The following is a 24,872-nucleotide window of genomic DNA, read 5'->3' as shown; positions in this document are numbered from 1 at the left end:
TTACAAAAATGAAGAAGCCTCTCTCCCTTTTCCATTCTTCAATCTGCCATCATTCAGGTATTTACTTCGCAATTGTTGAGCCTAACATCATTGCAAATTCATATTTTCTAACTTATACAAAATGACAACAACTGACTCCACTGCAGTAAAGTATACAAAAAATTCTGCAACGAGATAACCTACATTGTAAAGCAAGTAGCCCAGAATGGTGAAAAAGAGAAAAAATAAAACTGTTTTGCCTACCCCCAACTCAGCAGCATTAGTGAATAGCTAGTCAACTTTCAGCTGTATTCGAGTCACCCAAACTGCTCTGCCGCTGGCCCTTGCGCTCAAAACACGAGCCTGGTTAGGGGGGCGTTCAACGCTATATTCAGGCACTTTACAACAATGTGAGCCACATGAGTAACGGAGATGATGAAGAGGCCGAGAGCAACTATTGGTCCGACCAAAGAATTAGAATGATGATAACCCATTCATGTTGTGTAATTGGAGAAAAGTAGCAGCATCAAGTTGTCCAGGGTTTCAGGCAAGAACTTCCTTGCAAACAAGTAACACGGCCTTTGCATTCCATTCCACAAGCATGGTCTAACCTGGATTTCCTTCTGCAGCACGTGAACAAAATTTTCTGGCTAAAACCAATTCTAAAGACAATTTTGAACATGGAAATTCAGTCAAATACATACCCTTTCATCACTTGTAACATGGACACTTTCATCAATAGACTGCATAATGGAAAAACAAACATGTCAACACTTAATCAAGAACCATAGAGACATTTCTAAAGATGAAGTTAGTTGGCATGCATAACTAGTTTATGTCTGCCACCACAATGGTCTCCAACTATATACCCCCCTATTTCTCAAATCCTGCCACTGTGCCACGTTATAGTCTAGAGCTACCAGTTATGTACAGCCTTTCTGATTGAAATGCAAAAACAACATAAGAACTAATTCTTTTGGTAAATATACATGCTTTTTGGTGAAAACAACTATTTCCTTCTAAAAGAGTAATATGGCAGGAATCTGTGACCACATAATTTGGGGTAGACGTCCATAGACACCAAAGTGCAAATTAATAAAGTGACACAGGCAAGAGAGAAGGAGCATTTCAGAAAACAGAGAGTAGGGCATACAGTAATATTTTTTAAGAGTTCATAAGTAACATCTTGAGCCCTGTATGATTTTGGATGCCATTTTCCTTCAGACCAGTCAACATGTGTTACTGACCAGTTAGCAATGCCAGCTGGATCAAACATCTGAAAACAAAAGAAAGACAGCCATTCACTTTGAAACTATTTGAACTTAAAGACAGACAAGAGTTCAAGAGACAGATTGACCAGGGAGAAAAAGCTGACATGGAAAAAGGTGGGCAGATAATGCTCATCCGAATAGCAGTTGCGCCCATCCATACCTGGCTGTAGAAAGTAAAAAGATAAAAAATAACATCAGTTGACTGTTGCTATGACCATGAACCTTGTTCACAAGTTCCACACTCCCCAAGAATCCTGCTTTGAAAGTAGTTTTCAAACTAAATACAGCATGATAGAAGAATTCTTTCATAAGCACAGAAGATTCTCACCAGATTTACAAAAAAAGTAGGATTCAACTACATGTTTGCAAACAATATCAACAGTTATACATGCCGAAAAACTAAGGTATCAACAAAAAGGAACACTAATTAACTATCCTTTTAAAACAAAAACAGTTAAGCAGTGCCTAGTTAACTATCCTTCAAAAAGTTGCACCTAAAGAACACTAAGTATCAAGAAAAATTCATGCTAAACCACTAAGGGAGTCAGCCACATAGTCCAAGGCCTAATAAGGCCAGCACCTATGACCAGGGATTCAAATCTTCTCCCCTGCACTGACTGGAATGATTTGGTTCTATTGGATTCACTTGCACCTAGTGTGGCTGGGATCAAGCTATGGCCCAAACACTTTGGAGATCACCATACTCCTGGTTCCAACAAGTAGATGTTGCAAAGAACTCGAGTTCTATGAGTTGGATTGCAGGTATCACTTCAAAGACTCTGAATCTAACAGTCGAAAGTCTTCTACAGATAACCAAGTAGCATTTGAATCTAGAAGACCTTTCCATTTGACTAAGAAACTCAGAAAACCTCTGTGAGATGAAGCTACAATCTCATCATTTAGCAGATCTTCAATGGCATCCCTGAGTTGTAGAAGAGCAAAGATCTGGGAGCTTGGCAGCTTGCAAGAACACTGATAGGCAATACAGGAGGCTCAAATGCACCTTAGTAAGGTCACAAATTTTTTAAGTTGAAAACACAAATAAAATTTTGAAATCTTGGATCAATTTCCATATCTTATCCAAAAAAAAAAGATTAATTCCAATATCTTGGATCAATTGTTAAAAAGGAATGGGAGATTATGGAGAATGTTACTCCTAGAATGAACCCCAAACACTCTTTTAAGAAGCTATAATCTTTGACCTATTCAACCCTGCAGACCCCAACAAGAGAACACTTTGGACCTAATGCGTATTTCCTAGGTTTACCAACATGATAAATAAAAGCAATAACTCTATACTAGTATGATATACTGCAATTCATATAATGACCAAGGCAAATGTTTCATAAAATTGATCTATCTTTAGGAACCGAACCACCTTGCAGTAATCTCGGAACTTTGAGTAGTAGAGATTGTCAGCCATTACTATCAATGCATGCTGGCGCTTCATTGAGAACCACTGCACAAATTCAACATCAAAACCTATCCAAATAAGAGAATTGAAGAAATTCAAGTTGATATGTGTAAAAAAGACTCAACACTCCCCACCCCCAAACAAAATAAATAAATAAAGGAACAAGAAGAGAAAAAAGGAAAAAAAAAAATGCATAAGGTGGAAACACAAATGAAGAAACAGAATAAATAATTGGAAAAGATGCAACAATGAAAAGACTTTTCTAGCCACATTGATGCAGTAATCATTGATTTATAACTCAAGACATTCAGGGTTCAATATCATGAATGTGTGGATCTTAATTATAAATTTGTGACCATACACCTAACAAGTATGGAAGGAAAGATTAAGAATAGATAGTAATTTTTTGTTCCTAGCACAGAAGGAAAGGGCTGTGGCAACTGAAATGTATCACTTATTAAATAATTTTTCCTTGTGATACAATCATGTCACAACATAGCTTGACAGATCATTCTGACCATCTGCATCAGAATTGCGAATACAAACCTGAGCACCTTTTCGGAAGTCTTTCTTCTCAACTTCAGGCAACATACGGTCTGAATACCTGCCACTCCCATGTGGACCAGGATCCTCAAAGCTAGAAAAAGAAAAAAGCATGCATCAGTAGTGACAAATAAATTCAGACAAGTACAATACAAATGAATTTGACACATATAACACAGCATATAAAGTTGCATTTCTATGCATGTGTTTACTTATAACTTCTAAATGAAATTATATTAGTAGTAGAAAGAGCCTTCTAGCAGCAGCAATTGAAAATCATACCAGTCAATGAAGCTCATATTTGTGTACATCAGATGGCTGTACACAAAGTCAAAATCATGCAATGGTACACAACTGCAGCACAAGAGAATAAATCAGAAAATTGTTATATCAATTCAGTAAACAAAGCATAACAACAGTAACTATCATCCAGTCACCTATCAGAAAGTAACACAAAGTGTTGGTTGTCAGGGTCTTCAAGTGCATGTACCAAGAGTCGTCTCTCTGCATCAACCATTGAAATCTTTCCCCACACTACCTGCTCATGGAATCAACAGATCCATCTCATATTTAGCTCTTAACATGGCAATTACAATAATGACAACTACATTAACAGTGGTAACAGTAATTGCATTAATTGTAAACTGATTATGATTGCTTCTGCAGAAAACGTTTTTGTAAGAAACTCCAATTTATTCTTCTCCGCAGCAAAAAATAAACAAATTCTACTGTATATAAAGCGCTTCTATATGTTGGCCAAACACCAATAAAAAGATTGAATATTCTTTAAGCTGTCCCATAAGATGGATAAATACTCTCTTCCAATTAAACTGGCTATAAAGCTTATAAAAATTACTCCTTCCAGATATTACAAGCATTCATTCTTTTGATCAAAGCAATAATATTTCTCCAAAATAGCAATAAATTAAATCACCATACAAAAACAATCACAAGCCTCATGTAATTAGGTGGGGTCGACCATATAAGCTCTAACTTATAGTTGCCTAATTTGTGGAATGCTCAGTACATGAGGACGGTACTGGGACACGGTATAAGTTGGGAGGGTGGTGAGGTAGGTTTCTTTAGTTCACTAAAGTGGAATGCCTCCTGTCACGACCTTAGGGGTATGTTTGTAATTGGGGGTAAATTCTCGGTGTATAAGCTGTTAAAGAGGGTTAACTGAAAGGGGTTAAGAGGTTAGGTGGGAAAAGGGAATAACTAACTCATTGTACAACAGCTAGCATAGCTGTTAGGTTAGTTAGGTGGTTGGATAACAGATGATGATGTGGCTAGGGGCTCTATAAAAGAGACCTTTGGCAATGGAAAGATCATCGAATGAATATACTCTCTCTCTCTTGCATTCTGTGAATTATTGAATTGTCGAGCCCTAATTCAAGGGCTTGACAATTGTGGTATCAGAGCCGGTCGATCTGGCGGTGGGGATTTGTGACAGAAACATCATAGCAAGGAAGGTGTCAAAAGTGTCGGGGAATGACTGCTCCAATGCGATAAGGGAAGAACAAACAATCACAAGGCCCAATCCAATTAAGGAGCAAGATGTCATGGTCGAGGGTACAAGATTGAAGCAATTGGAGATCAGGTTGCAGGCCATGGAATTCGGAATGTCCCATACCCAAGAGACTATGCTCCAAACTCGGGAGGACTTAGCGGAATGGAGGGAAACCATGTGTGTAGTGGTGGAGAAACAACAAGCCGCAACGGAGAAACAAGAAGAAGCCATTGAGCGGTGCCAAGAGACAATGGAGCAGCAAGGGCAGAGGATCAACAGTGTGCTAAGCATGTTGTCCTCCTTACCCTAATTTTGGTTGTCACCGAAATTTCTGCCAAAGCAGGCCTCTGATCCAATTTTGCCGCATCAGGGCAATCCCTCAAGAACGTAGGGGGTTCTTGAAAAAGAGGATCAAACTGCAATTCAAGAAACCCAGGTGAGGAATCCGCAACCTTTGACTCACATCCATGCCCCAATGCCAAGATTGGAGATTCCAATGTTTGAGAGGTAGAAACCAAGGTGGTGGATAAGTAGATGTGAGAGATTTTTTCAATTTTATCAAATTTCAAAAAAATAGAAGATCAATCTAGCTGCGGCCTACTTGAACGATGTAGCAGATTCTCGGTATCAAGGGTGGATCCAAGATGAAGGGATTCATGGTAGCTAGACAGATTTTGCTAAAGGGTTGTGCGAGCAATTTGAGGAGAAAAATATGGCAGATGTAATATAGGAATTCAGCAAATTGAAGCAAGAGGGGACGGTAGTGAAGTACCAAGCTCGGTTTGAGGAATTGAGGTCCATTGTGTGCGCACAGTGCAACCGGGACTCACTGAACAATACTTAGTGTCCAGCTTCATTAGTGGATTGAGGGAAGAATTGTGGCCCGTGGTGAAGATGATGATGCCCACATCTATGAGGCAAGCTGTAGAAAAAGCTAGGCTACAAGAAATGACCCTAGAGGCCATTTTCAAGAAACATCAAGTTCCCTACAAGCCAAGTCTGTTGGCAAGATAGTATGGGTGTGGGAACTCTAGGCCCTTGCTTACATGGCCTAATCAACCAGCAGCTAAAGCGTTACCCAATAATAATGGTAGAAGGGGAAATCTGATGGAGCAGAGGAGACAATTAGGGCTATGCTTTTAAGTGTGGAGACAAGTATAGCCCTGGCAATCAATGCAAGAGACAACTAATGAATATGGAGGGGTCTGATGGGGAAAAGGAAGAAGAAGAATCCGAAGAAAAAGCTGTAGAAGAAGAAGGGCTGCAAGAAGAGGAAGGAGAGGAAATTTCCTTCCATGCATTGAAGGGAAGCCCTATGGGGCAGATTATCAAGGTGAGAGGTCATGTGGGAAAATGGAAGCTAACGGTGCTCATTGACAATGGAAGCACCCACGGCTTCCTTAGTAAGGCCACAACCACGACTCCCTTGTTGGTAACTGTAGCTAATGGGAGTAGGATGTATAATGTATAGTCACCACAAATGTATGGAGTTCAAGTGGATCATGAAGGAATAGGAATTTGTGGCAGACTTGTGGATTCTGGAATTAGGAGGCTGTGATGTGATTCTTGGGGTAGACTGGATGAGGACTGAGTCCTTTGACTTTCGACTTTAATAAGTTAGAAGTCACAATGTTATGGGAAGAAGCTGACCTTAATGGGCAGTCTTGAAGCAGGGCGAATGCAGGCTGATAAAAGGGGAAAAGTTGCAGAAGATGATGGGGGGGGGGGGGGGGGGGAGATAGCACAGCTTTATTCCATACATGCTGTGGAAATGGAAGTGGACAGAAACTCAAAGGAGGTGCCTCAACCTACGGCTTCTTATATTGATTCTCCATTTTTGAATAAGGTACAATTTTGGGATGACTTGCATTCACTTTTGGTAGAGTTTAAGGATCTATTTGAAGAACCAAATTCATTGCCACCCCAAAGGCCTTTGGACCACTCTATCCATCTTAAACTGAATTCAGCCCTCGTGAATGTTAGATCTTATAGATATTCTCCAATTCAAAAAACGGAAATTGAGAAGCAAGTCAAAACAATGCTAGATTCATCCATCATCCAACCCAGCCAAATCCCTTATGCATCTCCAATCCGCCTTGTAAAAAAAAAGGATGGAACATGGAGGTTTTGCATAGATTACCGATAACTTAATTCCAACACCATCAAAAATAAAATTCCTATACCTTTGATTGATTGATGACCTATTGGATGAGCTATTTGGTGCAAAAATCTTTTCTAAGCTAGATCCTAGGTTTGGATATCATCAAATTTGCATGACATTATCTGATATTCCTAAGACAACTTTCAGAACCCACCAACGGCTATACGAATTCACTGTTATGCCATTTGGATTAACTAATGCACTTGGCACTTTTCAAGTCTTGATAATTCAGATTTTTCTACCCTATTTGAGGAAGTTCATCGTTGTTTTCTTTGATAACATCCTCGCTTATAGCCCCAATTTTGAACAACACCTAAAACACCTCCGCACCACATTTGAGATCCTTAAGTCTCACCAAATGTATGTAAAGCTCTCGAAATGTACCTTTGTTGAGAAAGAGGCCAAGTATTTGGGTCATATTATTTGTGGAGAAGGTGTGAGAACTAACACAAAGAAGGTTGAAGTAATGGTGAAATTGCCTAGGCCTAAAACAATGAAGGAATTAAGGGGTTTCTTGGGGTTAACTGGTTACTACCGGAAATTTATTCAACATTATGGCTTAATCAGCAAACCCCTCACAGAGTTGCTTAAAAATGAGGGATTTCAGTGGAACCTTAGGGCAGAGGCACTTTCATAGCCTTAAAGAAATCTCTGTCTATGGCCCCAGTGTTAGTGTGACACGGGGATTGGAGCAGTTCTTTTGTAGAAGGGTCAGCCTTTGGCTTTTATCAGCCAAGCCTTGTCTCCAAAACACTTGGGACTCGGTGTTTATGACAAGGAATTGTTGGCAGTGTTAGGGGCTGTTGATAAATGGTGCCATTACTTGGAGGCAACTTATACATGTGTCCATGGACTGCCCTCCAAGTAATGGCAACAAGATCTATTATCTTAATTGACAGATCCATACATCATGGCTTAACTTATACATGTGTCCAATGGTTCTTTTGACTTCTAGTCAATCTTTGCGTAGTATAGATTTACTTGCTAACTCGTAATCTCCCAATTACCCAACCAGATTTGCTCCTTGACTCCCAAGTGTCTAATCGTCTTCGTAATAGTGCTATCAACTTTATCCGTACTACTCTAGCCTCTTAGTCCACACAATTTGTGTCATCTTTATTATCCAAACAAAATCTCATGACCTTAGACATCCATTTAACCTCAAGCATCACAATGAAGATCCATTCATCCCTCATCTAGCGTCACATGCGACCTTAATATTACAATAAGGGTCTACTTTATCCCTCGATCATCATTACATGAACAGTGGCTTAAACGAGGGCAGTCCATTTGTTGATAAATGTTGATAAATGGTGCCATTAGCATTCAGATAGTCTGGAAGCATCCAAATATGGGCCATGCGTCTGTTCTTCATGCATTTCTTCCTTGTGCAGATTTTCGTGGTGGCCAAGTAAAGCACTAATGAGGTGAGGTGTTAGGGATGGGGAAAAGTGAGTTAAGAGGGTATGGCCTTTAAATAGGAGGACGCCATCATGAGGATGAAATTGTCGTAAGTTATACCTGTCGTGTTTTGGGTAAATATAGTTAGTGCTATGTGGGGTCTTCTCGAATGACAGGTCTTAGTTTGAGAAAGCCTATGAATGAGTCGTCATGATGAAAGACATAAGTTTTCGGTTCCCACTATGGGTATTTTATTCGGGCTATGGTACAGTAGGCTAAGCTGTGGGGGCTATACTAGGTGTTATTCGATGACCATCGGGGAATGGAATATTCTTGTAAGTTTTTCTTCTAAGACTGATGTGTAAGGACTAGATTGCCCAGTGGGGAGTGAGTAAGATCTATTTCTAGAATCGGGAATTTTGGAGACCTTGTACTTCCCTAGCTGAAAGGGATGTGAAGAGCACAACTTAGTTAAAAGATCATTTGTGTTGGACTAGAAAGGTTAGGTGGTACTCGATTGGGGTGCCAAGAGTGACATACGTACTTAATTGCTCTAATTGGATGGGTAAAGGTGAAACCCCTACTGGAGACGTGGGAATCGATGATTGAGAACTTAGAAACTGTTGGTTCCAAGTTGTTAACCATAATCTGTATATTAGGTGACAAAACAGCTGGCAATTATTTAGAACGATTGCTAAAATTATGAGTCAAGGATGACTGGCAAGACATGGATGAAGGTCAAGATGATCTAGCTATTGAATTAGGATTGGAAAAGAAGAAAATTGGTCGTATATTAGCCATAGCAATGATGAGCTAGGCCACCGTTCATGTAATGATGATCGAGAGGTAAAGTAGACCCTTACTGTAATATTAAGGTCACATGTGACGCTCGATAAGGGATGAATGGATCTTCATTGTGACGCTTGAGGTTAAATGGATGTCTAAGGTCACGAGATTTTGTTTCGATAATAATGATGACACAGATTGTGTGGACTAAGAGACTAGAGTAGTACGGATAAAGTTGATAGCAATATTACCAAAACGATTAGACATTTGGAGTCAAGGAGCAAATCTTGTTGGGTAATTGGGAGATTGCGAGTTAGCAAGTAAACCTATACTACACAAAGATTGACTAAAAGTCAAAAGAACCGATGGACACATGTATAAGTTAAGCCATGATGTATGGATTTGTCAATTAAGATAATAGATCTTGTGAAGTATGGTCAATTGTGACAAAAGAAATTAAACAATTGCATTCCATATGGTAAGTATGATTATAGTCGATGCCTTAAGGATCATATGTTCCTTAAGGATTAAGCATTTGATTATGTCACTAAAAAATATTACCTGGAAGAATTAGGCGTGATATGAGTCATCAAGGTTCAAGTGTAAGAATGATTTGGTATGGATCGAGGATCCTAAGGAATGGTCCAAAATAAGAAACCTAGGATGATTCGATAAGTGTTTTTGAGAATAGAATTTGAGGATTTTGAGAATTGATTTTGATGATAGGGATATTGAAAATAAGGATCCCAGAATTGATGATATAGGAATTGAGGTAAGGTTACCTCGAGGAAACGATTCATAGGAACGAGTCGGGCATATTTGGTTAGGTGTTGACTTAGAGGATGAAATGGCCAAGGAGCAGTCTTGAACCTCGTAGAGGATTTGAGTTGGAAATTTTAATTGTTCTTGATTTGGGACATGTGAGTAGGTTACACCTAAGATAATCGTATGAGACCTACAATTAATGTGATTAGTCAGATATGAAAATATGGGTTGTAGGTTGGCTTGACAACCAAGGAAGTCATATAAATTCTTGTTGTGAAAAAGAAGTGATAAGAGAGAGAACCATTACATTTCTAGGAGATGGGACAAGGAGCTCTAGCATAACGATAGCACCATAGGTGCATGGCTTGTAACAACGACTCTAAGCCTAAGGACCAAGGCAAAGAACTAGTGATGGGCTTGTGACTATTGATGACCGGAGCAGCATGTGGGTTGGTTCGCGGTAAGAGTGTGAGACCCATGAGTCAGACCTACATAGTGAGCTGTGAAGATGGTCAGGTGTCAAGGTTTGGGCAGCAACATGGTTGTTATACATGAACTAGAATCCAAGTTCCAAGGGACCATAGCACTGTGATAGGATCCCTAGCTGTCCATAAATGGTTGGAAACTTTGGAAATGACCTAACTTGGATATTTGCTATGCTAACTATGACTATCAAAAGAGAATTGGAATCTTCGGGAGATCTACTGGTAGCCAGGGACAGAGGCTAGTGTAGTTAGGAAGGTGGCACAATATGATACGTGCCAAAGAGTCAAGATTAAACATCAAAGACCAACAGGGTTAATGAAACACTTAGACGTACCTAAACAAAAATGGACCTCGTGTCGGGAATTTTTGAGGAATCGGATGAATGATGATGCGAGTTAGGTTGTAATGAACAGACTCATGAAATTAGTACATTTGTTGCCTAGTAGATAAATCAGCACGAAGGTTTGCAGAATAATACATGAGAGAGATAATCGAGCTCTATGACACATTAGTGAGTATAATCTCAGGCTGGAACCCGAGGTTCACGATAGAATTCGGGCAGAGATTTTGTGAATAAAGAGATGGTTATAGATGATATATTCACATAATGAACTCATGGAGGGGTATAGATCATTTTGGGATATGTGTGTGACCGCCTATGAAAAGCTACAACAGGAAATTATGTGAGAAACATGTCATACCTTGTAAGCGTTGGGCATGTGGTGAATACAAATTAGGATAAACAATATGTGTTTGAGGTATTTAGGTGATGATTTATCAACAATTAAAGGTAGTATCTATCAACTTGAGGAAAAGGCAAATGGCTATATTTTGGTTCAGTCTGGATCATTTGAGGTAAGGTAATGAGCTGAGTGTTGCCTTAGTCAGGTGCTAATTTCGAGGATGAAAATTTGAGATTTTGAATATATGGCAGATTTTGAGGACGAAATTTTTGTAAGGGGATGAGAATGTAATACCCCGTATTGCATAGTGTTAGAAATGACAAGATTGCCAAGAAATTCTTAAGAAGGTTCGAGAAACCAGAAACTAGTTTAAGAATTTAATCGTCGAATTAATGGAAAGGAGTGCCTGAAACTTAGATTTCTAAAGAAAACGATACAACATTGGCGAGCGTCTCGAGACGAGATTTATGACACTAAGAGAAATTAGAACAAAGATAGTTTTCGATACAGCTCAAATACAGCCTGGAAAATCGAATGATTGCAAGGGACCTCCAGAACATCAACAGGACCCTTAGGGGGCTCTGGTTTTATGTAAGGATCAACCCTGAAGCGGTTTCGGAATGAAACAAAGGTCTTGTGAGGACACTGGGGCAAAAACGTAGTTATTGAGTAATTTTGAGTTATTAATTTTTGGATTTTAAGTATCTCAATGATTATTGATTTAATGTTTAAAGGTGTAGTAGCAATTAAAAATGGACGGGGACCAAGTTGCAAGGGGTCTAAGTGCAATTACACGAAAAATTCAGGCCAAGGTGTAATTCTTGAAACCCTGTAACTAACCAAAGTCATGATTGCGGATTTCAAAAGTTATTCCAATATAGCTTTGAATCACTTTGGATTTCAAACAACATTCCATTCCAACTTTGAATCACTTTGAAGTCCAAACCTCATTTAAATCAAGTCTAGAACATGTGGCAAGCCACCATTGGCCACTTGGGGATAAGATTGAAGCCTCATCATGACCCCCTGAGGTGGCAACGCGTGATTGGCTTGGAAAGTCTATAAATAGGTCATGGGTGGATTTGAACTCAAAACATCTTTGGATCAAATTTGAGATCCATTTGAGAGATTTAAGGTGAGAGATTTGTGCTTGAGAAAGAGGAGAAAAATCTGCAAAATGAAGGAGGAAGGTCGGAGCAAAATCGAGGGAGAACGGGCATCGCCGAATTTTTGGGTTTTCACCAGAGTTCGTGTCAAACAGTCAAAAAAATGGAGAGGTAAGTTCGGTTTCTTGTAATATTCTTGTAGAGGGGGAAATGATGAACCCATAGGTTCGAATGAGGGTCAAATCGGAGCTAAAACGAGAAAATTATGGCCAAAATACGAAATGGTGTCAAAACTATCAATGGCGTGTGCAAAAGAGGCTGCACATGGCAGCGTGTGAGCCACTTTCCGGAGGCGCATGAGGGCTCCTCCCAGCTCCTTTTCCCCTTCAATTTTCCAAATCAACCCCTCATTTAATGCCCTTCAACTCTATTGGAGATTTGGTTTACCGAAACTCGTGTTTTATGCAGAAACCTAGGCCAGCTAGCTATGAACAGTAACTTCCAAAAGTAAACGTTCAAGGTAAGTGGTTCGACACTAAACTCGGTTTTATGTAAATGGTTTTATTATGTTGACATGCCTTGTTATCCTATACACCATGTAGATTGCATTTCCATGTCATAATGATGATATATGCATATGTTCACGATGATATTATTGATCATACATCGCATATGTTTGAGAGTACGGACAGGTATCGCTGCTCTACCACAGATGCCCCCATACACTTTAGTCTGGTAAGGAGGTTGTAAAAATAGAGAGTAGCAATAAGGTGCGATCGGCTCAAACAAAAGGAATGAGGACATTTTGCATCTTGCATATATACACGAAATATGAATTTTATATCCTTAGATGATTCATCATCTAATTGGACTTCGTTCCTGGAATATTCAAACGTTAAACGTTTCATATGACAATGGTAGCAAAAGCGAGCAAGGAAGAAACACGTAATGGCACTTAGCAAAAGTGCATGATGTATTGGCTAAATGTTTATGCAACCTATGAATTTAAGTTCTACTACTTCGAATTCTGAACGTTTTAAGGAATGATGATGTATAAACCTTTTCTTGGTTAATGTTAAAATTTAGGTTCGAGTTTTGCTTCCACTATTGATGAATTACCTAGTCTAGCATATATAATGTATGATGAATCACATGCTAGCTAGGTAGATGGAAATTTGGGAGTTTTGTGTCATGTGAAATTGTTCTGGAAAGAAAAATAGTTCGGAATTTCCTAAGTTATAACACACTCTAAAAAGTGGGGTGTTACAGCTACCGTCACTACCATGGCCACAGCCGCTGTTATTGCTCGCCCATGGCCATTGTTCATTGCTTGCCGTCGCTAATGGCCGCCGCTACAAGTTGCCGCTGCTGCCATTCTTCAATCATGACCCATGCCTTTGCCGTTGCCAATGGTTGCCACTACAAGTCTCCAGCAATGGTTGAAGAGGAAGCAACTGTGGTGGTGGGTGGATTTTCCATTTCCATGGAAAACTAAATCCAATCCCCCCGATGGGAAAATCAATTCCAACAAAAGTGGGAATTGGTCACATGACAACATTAGGGAAAATATTTTCCAAGGAAAATTTGGCCAATCAAACACCCCAAAAGCTGGAATTTTGGTGGAAAATGACAATTTTCCATGGAAAAAATAGCCAATCAAACAAGCCCTTAATAATGGGCTGGTCAAGTACAGGGGCAGATCGGTGGTGGGTGATGACAAACCCCAAAAGGAGAGAATTCTTAAGGCCCTTCATTGTTCTCCATTGGGTGGCCATTTGGGAATCAGTACTACATATCACAAGGTAAAATAGCTATTCTTTTGGCCTAAAATGAAAAGTGAAGTGGTGGAATTTGTGTTGTCTTGTGCAATGTGTCAGTGGTGTAAGCACAAGCAAGTACCTAGGGCTTCTGCAACCTTTGGCAATGCCTCAACAGGTATGGGAGGGAATTTCCATGGATTTTGTGGAGGGTCTACCGAAATCTGAATGCAAAGATGTTATAATGGTGGTAGTGGACCGCCTTACTAAATTCAGCCATTTCATCAATTTGTCTCACCCATTTATAACACAAGAAGTGGAAAGAACATTCCTGGATACAGTGGCCAAAATCCATGGTATACCTAAAACAATTGTATCGGATAGGGACAAAGTCTTCACAAGTTCTTTTTGGTAGGAGCTGTTCAGAAAAATGGGGTGGGTTTATGTATGTCCACTGCATACCACCCACAAACGAATGGCCAAATGGAGCGGGTCAACCAATATTTGGAAGCATACTTGAGGTGTATGTGTTTCACCAAACCCAAGAGATAGAATAGGTGGCTTCTGTTAGCGCAATGGTGGTATAATTCCAACTACCACGGTGCTATCAAACGGAGCCCTTTTGAGGCTATTTGGATATATGCCTACCATGCTGCCAGCCATTTCAGATTCTTCTCCAACTATGGCTGCAGTGGAACATTACTTCCAGCAAAGGCAGCAGATGCTAACGGTGCTTAAAAGAGAGTTGACTACAGCCTGTAACAGAATGAAACAAGTAGTAGACAGCAAGAGGAGTGAACGGACTTTTGAAGTAGGTGATATGGTCTATCTCAAGGTAAGGCAATTTCTGCAGCATCCCTATACCTCTATACCAGCCTTGAAGCTGAGTCCAAAATATTTTGGATCCTACCCTATTGTGGCAAAGATTGGTTCAGTTGCATACCAGTTGCAACTTCCAGAAGGTGTGACCAACCACCCAATATTCCATGTTTCTTTGTTGAAGAAGGCCTAAGGGACCTGTTGATCCTGTTGGCTCAGATCTTCCTTCTAATGTGGAAGAAGTAGAAGAAGTGATTGAACCCCATGCTATTGTGGAAAAGCAAGTGTTGTACCAAGGCGCTATACCCCTAACTCAAGTGCTGGTGTGGTGGTCCCATCTTCACCCGAACCACACCACTTGGGAATACCTTCTGGACCTCTTGAAGCAAGTTCCCCAGGCAATGGGTCTACTTTAAATTCTTGAGGACAAGAATTCTTTGAAGGGGTGGAGATTATCACAACCCTAGGGGTATTTTTGTAATTGGGGGGAAATTCTTGGTGTATAAGCTGTTAGGAGGGTTAACAGAAAGTGGTTAAGAGGTTAAGCGAGAAAAGGGAGTAACTAACTCATTGTACAACAGCTAGCATGGTTGTTAGGTGGTTGGGTAACAGATGAAGATGTGGCTAGAGGCTCTATAAAAGAGACCTTCAGCAAGATGGAAAGATCATCGAATGAATATACGATCACTCTCTCTCTCTCTTGCATTCTATGAATTACCGAATTGCCAAGCCCTAATTCAAGGGCTTGACACCTCCAAAACATATAATATATTTGTATATATAAAAACTTTAAATCATTTTAGGTCTTCCTTATCTTTTTGTTGGGAAGGCAGGGAGTTGAGTTGTCTTTCTTATTTTATTTCTAATTTATTTTTCTTTGTTTCCTCCTTAATTTTAAGCTCATCCCCTTTCTTCCATAAAATAAATTTTATTTTTTTCCATTATAATAAGTTATATATTCGATGTAGTTCCACTAGATCATTTTTATTTTTTCATTATAACTAAGTGTAAAGCCCTCCAAATTTTGGGTCCTAAAAAGAAAACCGAAACCCTTAATGGGGAGGGTAAAAACCCTCCATCTTGCAACCACCATCTTCCATTTCCCTCCTCCCCTTTTTCCTTTTATCCTTTCTCTACTCCCTTTTTCTTTTCTCTTTTGTCCCCCCTTCTTGTTCAGTTCAGATGACAACACAGCTAGAAGATGGCATAGTGAGATCCATCACTGAGAAAATCAAAACTTGAAGACGACAGAACGAGACACATCATTGCCACATCTCTCTCTTCCATTCTTTAATCCATCTAGGCAAACTGGAACATGTTCCAAGATGCCAACACAACACATTCTAATCTGTGTAACCTGCAAAATGGTTCCCCAGGGGTAGGGCAAACATTGTAACTATGTTCCAACCATATTTACCATGATCATATGATCTGTAAGGTCACTATACTGTATTCATATTTAAGGGTTCCCCACCTATTTTTCTTTGATATTCCTCTACCTCTTCTACTACAAACTTTTTTCAGTTCATCCACTTGTCTCACAGGTGCATCTATTGGTCTTCCATCTATCCAGATCATCTTAACTATGTCTTGTGCATCTTATCTTCGGTTATGATGTTCCAACTTTAAACATCTAATATCATTTTTACTTGTCTTTTCTTATATGGCTGCATGTTGATCATACAATTCTTATCTCAATCATGCTCATATTTCATACATGTTTGTGCTTCAACTGCCCAACATTCCAAGCAATATAACAAAGATGGTCATGTAGACATTTGATAACTTTTAGCATTAAAGGGATTCTACAATCGCACATAATGATAGATATAATTCTCTACTTTAACCATCTTATCCTGATTCAATAACTAACATACCCAATACCCACCCCCACCCCCCCAAAAAAAAAGAAAAAAGAAGAAAAAAATAATTAATTCAAAATATCTAACCTATCTTTCTTTTTTTTTTATTACAACTAACTTGATTTTCAAGTCCCACCATGGCATCATCTTGTTGGGGGGGGGGGGGGGGGGGTTTGGGTAAGTAAAATATCGAGGGAAAGGTGAAAGACCACAGGCATTAGTACAGCTAAACAGAGACCACATCAGCAGGGAAAGAGAGACCCACTGGACCACCAAGGCCTTTCACTTTTTTTTGCTCAATGCCAAGCCTTTCACTTATATGCAAATAATATACACCAAGGCACTTCTTGTTAAGAAAAGCAATACACTTCACTTATGTTAATTTTAAAACAATGGCTTACTCATAAAATTAAGACATGATGGTTAAAATAGATAAATGCTTCCAACATTTTATGTGATTATAAAATTCCTTAATAACTAGAAGAGAAGTTTTATCATATTTATAAAACTAGCTTTGTTGCATGGCACAAAATGTTAGATAGTTAAACACTAACAAGATTATGGTACAAAAATACTTGAGATGAGAAAATTACAGTGGATGTGTAGCTATACAAGAAAAAACCGAATTAAAAATAAGATTATTCGAATAAGGGCAGAGTGGCGCTTATTAGAAATAAGATCCTTGGTTCTTGTGATTGTAGTGGATGAGATAGAGGAAGTTCATAGCAAGAAGGCTGGAGGAAGATTAAAAAAACTTGGTGAGGAAACACTTGAGGCTGATATAAGATATACATATTTACTTTTGATAAAAAAAAAAAAGAAGAAGATATAATGGCTTTTGTGACTAGTAAGATTGCGTCTTTGTGATTGGAAGACCACAAGTTCAAGTTGTAGAATAGCCTCTTTTTAAAGAACAACTCTCCCCCTACTTTCGCAAAGTGGGGATCCTCATGCACTAGAGACACCCTTATGACATGAGATATCATGACCACTAGACACAGAGTCCAGAATATCAAATGTAAACAAGGACAATTGATAGTTGATCACTGCCCAAACCAAAAGGCCAGGGATCTTGACTAAGAAGCAGGGAAATCGATTGTGTGCTGGATGGAAACTGTTACTATCATGGAGGGACAGTTTATTGTTGGTCAATTGTCGATAATAGACTACAAGCTAGGTCAATTGTACAAGGAAGAGTCAACTGTTGGGGTCAACTTTGGGATCTAGTAAGCCAAAATCAAGGCAAGTAAGTCAGGAGGAACTATGACTCAGAGCATGTACTCTTGAGTGAAGAAGTTCAACACAAATTAAATGGACTCTCTCATTCCCAATCTAAGGGCAAATTATATCCTCTAAGCACAAACACAGGTCATGGGGAAGATTTGTGGACCTTGTGCCTCAGTTTGATCAAGTGGGGCATGGCCACATGGATGGTCAAGGGCATGTCTGTCCACGGGTTCGAAATGGGGCATCACAAAAGACTTATGTATTTTCATGCTTGCTTCGATATTAGGTTTTTCTCTTACATGTGGAAAAGAAGAAGTTTGTGAAACACAAAAATACAATTGACCATGAAGATAATATTATCAAACTGTATCAGTCACAAAAACAAGAAATTGATTAATAAAAATAATTGAAGTTCCAGGTGGAAGGATAAATTGTGAGGCAGGAATGTGTGTTAATTTGGGTATCAAGATGACAAACCTTGTCACTGCGAATTTCTCGATTGATGAAGTAACGGCTGAAATGGACCGGTTTATCCTTGGATGCATGCACGTAAACAGAGAATTTACCTTCATAGCCCTACGAAACAAAAACATCATTGCTAACTTATAATTCTCAACTGAACAAACTATATCACAATTTCCAGGGAGAAGTAATCTCTACCTAAAAATGCCTTCACTTGAGGATCCAGACACAATAACATCACTACCAACAAACATGGTTTGCTTATCTCTTTTAGTAATAAAAGTAACTGGTAACACTGAAGCTCCCGTGTGTCTTTCGTCAATCCATTTTGTTATTATTAAACATGACACATTTACTTAGCAACCAATATGATTTTTGCACTATCTTAGGTGTCAGGTGGATTAATCAGCATAGGTTGCACCACTTTTACCACTTTTAAACGACAGAAATATTAGCTTAACAACATAAATTGGCAAGTGATTCTAAGGGATTCCTCATCTGGTTAAAAAGAAATGACACACCAGCAGAAGGCTATGAAATTTTGATGTAATGCAATATTTATTTGCACCTTCACTAAATTCCTGGGCCTTGCACACATGCCCAAAAACATAGAAACTGAATAATCAGCATAATTTTGAGATAAAAAGAAAATAATACATCAGCATAACATTGACCTCCTTAAATCCATAAGAGAATATCGAATACAATAGCCCCCAGGGCATAGGTCAAGTGATTGGGCCACGATAAACTGAGATTCGCATCAGTAGGTCGTGGGTTCAATTCGTTACCCTGCGCAGCGAGACAAAATCTCCACCTTCAATTTACCTTCTCTATCGAAATCGAGAGCACGAGCGGCGGGGGACCACACAAGGACGGTAATTCCAAGAATATCGAATACAATAATATCATAATCAAAGTGAAAAACTCCATGAAATTATAAACAATATGCAAAAGGCCTAGATTAAAAAAAGAGACACTATAGTATTCTTGGGATTGAGCTAACATTTTGAATTCTAACCATATCGAAATAATGGAAGGACATTCCCCATATATGATTTCAAAGTGATCAATCCATCAAAAAATGCCAATTAACAAGATAAAAACCTACATCAAAGAATCTCATATTTAGTTAGATCAAAGAATCTCATATATTTCTTTCTTCTTTTCTAGATCAATCATGTGATATGTAGAAATAAATATTGGCCTGCTAATAGTAAGTACTAAAGTTAGAAATACTTTCTAAAAGGAAGTGAAAATTAGATGTTGATTTGGGAACTATTAGTGGATAAGGTGATCAATGGCAGCACATTAGTTCCACCTTAATGCAGGAGTTCTATCTCAAGTTCTGGAAAAGTTGCCCTTTCTTGAAAAGTTGTGCATCTATGTTTCTTTAACCTTGTGAGGCTTTCAAATACATATCTGTGGTGTTGAAAAAAATTACCTAAGATAAACTTATGAAAGAATGCAAAAATCTGAAATAAGATTAGTTAATATAGAAACATATATTCCTGAGTTAGACATATATGTGAACAGGCCAAAACATGAGTTTGGGCTTCAAAATCAAAACTTTTCAAATGACATTTTTTTAAATTCATTAAGCAGGCTTTATAATGTAAAAATAGGCAAACAGATTAGAGAATGTTCCATATTACTTGCACAGTTCAATAACAACAATTTCAGGTTTATAGAGTTTGAACTTTCAAGAGTATGAAATTGCAGGAGTTCCAAGCATACAAAAACTGAGACTTTCAAGCAATATAAGTGGTTTATGTATTTCATCTTCCTCTACTATTTACAAAGAGTTTCCATTCACCTTCTTTTAAAAGTTGAAGGCCTTATTGTTGTATACATAGCTTGAGGAGACAAGAAATGATATAAAATGGAAAATACATACAAGTGAACAATCAAACATACCAGCATATAGAATTTTCACTGCTAACGGTGAGTGAGAGATACTACTTCAGAAGGAAAGCACGTATCACTGCTAAGTTTAATGCCTTCCACACACCACCAACACCCCCCCGGCCCCAGGAATGTTCTATATACATAGCTAAATCAGACACGTACATTCCAATTGTTTAATTAATGTAAACCTAAAAATATAATCCATGTAGGAGCCATGATCTCCTGTTTGCGTTGTACAACATAGATGCAAGCACAACAGCTTTGTATCTCCATCACTCATGAAACTGAAAATTCAGCCACCATTTGAAGCATCTAGTTTCCACCACTGTAAAGCCATGCCTCAATGGATTACCTTAGCCTTCCAATGACAATGATAAAATATATATATATATATATATTTCTTATTATCCAGTACAGAAAAGCCTCCATCTCAACGTGAATATGATACAGTGAATAAAAATATGCAAACAATTTTGGACAAAGTTCATGTATTCAAGAAACATGAAAATTAGCATGACAATGCAAGAAACAATGTGAGGAGAGAAATATCTTACATGAAAAAACTTATCCCATAGCATCTCGAAAGGTAATGAACCAGGGGTCAAGAACAGGAATGCAATCTTAGGGCTTTCAGTTTCAAATTGCTGTCTACTCAAAATATCTTTAATCACAACATGGGAAGCAATCTCGGCATCAGTAAACTCCCTCGCAGGAGCAGGTGGCAGCCAACCGGAAAACCCTTTGCATCCATTAGAAGAGAACAAATAACAGCCAGCAGAATTCTGGGGTGGATAGATATAAGCACAAATCAAGAACACACTGACCAAAGTTACTAAGACAATGATCCAGGTTGGCTTCTTTAAGTGGGGACGGTGGCGATGCACAGGCAAGACCTGCATATCCTTCATGTTTAGATGCCACCCCTGAGCTATCTTCATATAGGTTATATACTTTAGACAGTCACCATCAAGCACCCTTTTTATTAAAAGAAAACACCTCCTAAAGCCAGCCTTCAAGAAAATGATTTAGGTTGAACCTGAATCTGAAAGCAGAGATCAATTTGTTAGTAGGCTACACCAGTGTAAATCAGCTGAGCTCAACTCAACTAATCCTTTTCCCCTATGAACACAGAATGTGGACACAAGACGACATGGTATATTTCAAAATATTAGCATACAACATGGTAGGGACTTGTCATATGATAAATATATATTTCAATACAGAACATAAAGGTAAATCACATTCCGGTAAGTGTAAGTGAAAAGCCTTAACGCATATTCTAGGAATTTCTTATTATAAAAAATTTTGGATATAAGATCCTTATAGTTAAAAAGTTTAATTGAGGGAGCACCAATAAATATCAATCTACATTCTTCTTATCATGGATTGATTTCTAACTTATAGTTTTAAACTTATTTAACTGATTGACAAGCAAATCTTGCAACGGACACAGGTATCTCTCAAACTGTCCAGTGACAAGAAAATGGAAAATTATTGGTAATGTTTTGAGTGTCCAACATGTATTTAAATATGTCCAACATAATATAGCACCTCTACAAAATGTCAGGGCCAGTTAACTTTTCCAAGTGCTTAGACTCGGCTATTTAGATCATTTTCTCCATTACTCTCAACCAAGTGTCAATACATCTAAACTCAGGTACTTCTTGTCTCCTACATTTCTTATAATTACCTTCAATGTGCATATTGTTGCTTTCTCTAACCAAGGTATAAGATATCTTCAGTAAACATGCTCAAGCCATATTAATCATTTTATCCTCAATAGATGCTAACCATATTGTGTCATGGATCCAATTGCTCCTATGCTTATCACTTTTACTTTTACCATGCATTTATTCTATTCCAACAAGGTAAGAAGTAGCTTAATCTCAACATTTTCCCAAATGCCCCAAATGCACAAAGAAACTTCACAGTTAAAGCAAATCTTACTTTCTTTCACAAATTAGCCACACACAAAAAAATCTTGAAATTTCACAAAATTAAAAAAAATAATAATAATAAACTGTACAAGAAAACAAACTTTGCTAATATGATTGAACTCGAACACAAATTTAAAATAGAAAGAGTAACAAAAGGGAAAATAAAATGTAAAGAATAGTTGATAAACAAATGGTAATATTTGAACTTGTTGCTCTTCCCAACCAACAAAACCAACCCACATCAACCCCCTTCCCCTTCGAGTTATAAAAGAGATAGTGTTTCCACTTTCCAGAAGAAGTCAAAGCTATCAATATAAGTCGAAGCCACCAAATCAAACACTCCCAAACCCCGTGAGGAATCAGGATCAAACCATCCAAGAACACTTTCTTAGAATGAATTCGCAACATCCCCTATGTGTAGATTATATCGCGTTGTATATAGATATGCTAGAACGTAGACGCTAATTCTTGTATCCAGAATTGGCTCTCAATAGTCCCATTGGTCAAACCCAAAATTCTCTGTTTTCGTGGATCCCCGACCTCAAAGACCCAGTATACGATTTACAGGAATGCAATCAAACAACGGCTTGAGGCATTTCAATCGCTCTCCAAACTCACAAACACTCAAATGGACTTGGCAAATTAAAAAGAAAGCAAAAAGGGAAAAGAAAACCACAGAATCCGAATTCGCACAATTTAAGCAATTCACTCTCCGAACACACGCAGATGCGCGTGTATATACGGGGACACATATTACATTATTCAGCAGCAGAAGTGAAGCATAAAGCAAGCAATACCTGATTGACCGACCAAGACGTAAACCCCACGAATAGATCTCTGCGTGTGAGGAAGTCGAGTACCACTGAATCAAAAGAAGGATCTACAAACCCGTGCCGTTACTTTGGCTGAGATCTAGGGCGCCACGGAGAAGAAGAAGGAGGAGGAGGAGAAGACGACGACGACTCGCTGTCCTAGAGAGAGCACGACAAGGTCATAATACATTATTAAAGTACCGTATTTTTGTATATTTATATACAGAAACGGAACAATTGGATACTAAATTATAGATGATCCATCTGTCGGGTTGTTCTTTCTTCTTCTTCTTCTTCTTCTACTATCTATCTCTCTCTCTCTCTCTCTGGATGAAAGGGAAAACAGGGAGACCGGCTCGAAGGACAGTGGCTCTGCGCTGCAAACACGAACGAATTCAGCCGGCGGAAATATAGATTTTAGATATAATAATAACAATAATAAATAATGTTTTTCTGGAGACCCAAACGCAGACTGAAGCGCGTGTGACTCTGCGTTGACAGGTGGCTGAATACTATTTGGCTGCTGCTGTCCCACGTGGTGAAATTTTTCGTAATGCTTACGGTAAATTTGAATATTCCACTTCGTTAAACTTTAGATTTAAAATGAAATTTATTTATGTATTTATTTTTATTACAAATTCTCCAATAAATTTCAGTTTATTGCAATGTTGAGGTTAATGTTGGTTTTATTTGACCATATTAAGTTCTCAAGCATGACGTAGGTGTGAACTCAATTATCGAAAAATTAGTTAACAATAAGTCTTGACATAAATAAACTAAAGTAATTTACAATTAACCTGGTAGACAAATTGCATCTAGTCTTATATATGTAATGCACCTTTATTGCTCTAAACAAAAATATATATATATATATAAAAATTATATTACAAAGAAAAAAGTTAAAAATAGTCCAGATTGCAAATAAATTTGCCTAGTGTCATTTTTGAGTAAAATTGTATTGTTTCGATCACCTTCTTATCTTTTCCTCACTTTTTGCAAATCAATGAATAGGTGACTACAACAAGAGACAGGCGACGAGAATAAGCAAATGCGATAAAACAAGTGATCAAAAAAAATAAAGATAATGAAACAAGTGTAGTTTGCAGATGTGGGAAAAATTTTCGTCTTTCTAGTTTTACTAATACCTTTCGCTTTCCTTATTTTGGCGCTTGACGATGATAGAATAGTTGAATCCATGAACCCTTTAACTTTTTGTAGGATCTAGGAACAAGCAACAATAAGAAATGACGAAGATGGAAAAAATCTTAGCAAATTTGATCTCTACTAATTGTTTGTGTTTTTCTGGGACTTCTTATTGCATGAGTTGGAAGGTTACTTGTGATAGATGTTGCTTTGATTGATGCTTGGATCACATTATTTTTGTGTGTTCAGTATCTGTTTGATAAATTACCTAATAGAGCTATGAGTGTGCCCATTAGGAACCTTTTAGTTTATTGTAGAATTGCATATTGACCTATCTTCAACTGTAGATCCAATTAGTTTATGATTTGTAGTGCAAAATCCTTTTTAAACCATCTTTTTAAGTTATTTAAGATGCACAAGAAATGGCAAGGACCAAAAATTGTTTATGTTGTAGACCTTCTCAAAGTTCACTACTTCCTTGATCTTTCCAACATGTATATGGGAGTCCACAGTTATTGTGCTTGCACAAAGTTGCAAAATTGATGTAGTATATTGTGAATGTTTTTTGGATTACAAATACTTTCATATTTTTTTAACATGGTCATTATAATATTATTTGTGAATATCTCATTAATTATAAGAACATGTTCTTTTTTATTAATTTGTCAACTAGTACTTAATTATCATCAAGGCAGATTCAATTACGAATTTAGGAAAGAGCTGACCCTCAGATTCATAAGTCGTTTCAGCTTTTCTCCTCTCAAATAGGTCAAATTTACAGGACATATTTGAATTTGAGGGAGGGCTGAGGCTAGCATGGGCTGCAGCCCCCCTCCCCTCGGC

At 38.2% G+C, this 24,872-nt stretch overlaps 1 protein-coding gene across 1 annotated transcript; it reads right to left on the bottom strand.

The window, feature by feature from the left end:
• Nucleotides 1–23,276, bottom strand: LOC127806281 (glycosyltransferase BC10-like). Its single transcript, XM_052343480.1, has 11 exons — nt 22,872–23,276; nt 20,692–21,179; nt 18,248–18,346; nt 3,645–3,745; nt 3,490–3,561; nt 3,211–3,301; nt 2,629–2,709; nt 1,355–1,414; nt 1,133–1,255; nt 684–722; nt 1–602 (listed from the first exon to the last, which is right to left on the bottom strand). Exons 2-11 carry the CDS (start codon nt 21,073–21,075, stop codon nt 474–476), a joined length of 1,179 nt encoding a protein of 392 aa, XP_052199440.1. The 5' UTR covers nt 21,076–21,179; nt 22,872–23,276; the 3' UTR covers nt 1–473.
• Nucleotides 23,277–24,872: the final 1,596 nt, after the last annotated feature.

Source organism: Diospyros lotus, chromosome 7 (assembly GCF_014633365.1).
Source record: "Diospyros lotus cultivar Yz01 chromosome 7, ASM1463336v1, whole genome shotgun sequence".
In the NCBI taxonomy this organism is placed as follows: domain Eukaryota; kingdom Viridiplantae; phylum Streptophyta; class Magnoliopsida; order Ericales; family Ebenaceae; genus Diospyros; species Diospyros lotus.
Note: the sequence above shows the minus strand (reverse complement) of the source record. Positions and strands in the feature narration are given on the sequence as shown.

What these genes read in the sequence shown, in the direction of transcription:
- LOC127806281 (XM_052343480.1), bottom strand. Translation starts at nt 21,075, where the DNA reads ATGAAGATAGCTCAGGGGTGGCATCTAAACATGAAGGATATGCAGGTC. An exon ending in TTTGTGTTACTTTCTGATAG is followed by an intron (nt 3,562 to 3,644) that starts GTGACTGGATGA and finishes CTTGTGCTGCAG; the next exon opens with TTGTGTACCATTGCATGATT. An exon ending in AACTCTTAAAAAATATTACT is followed by an intron (nt 723 to 1,132) that starts GTATGCCCTACT and finishes TCCATTATGCAG; the next exon opens with TCTATTGATGAAAGTGTCCA.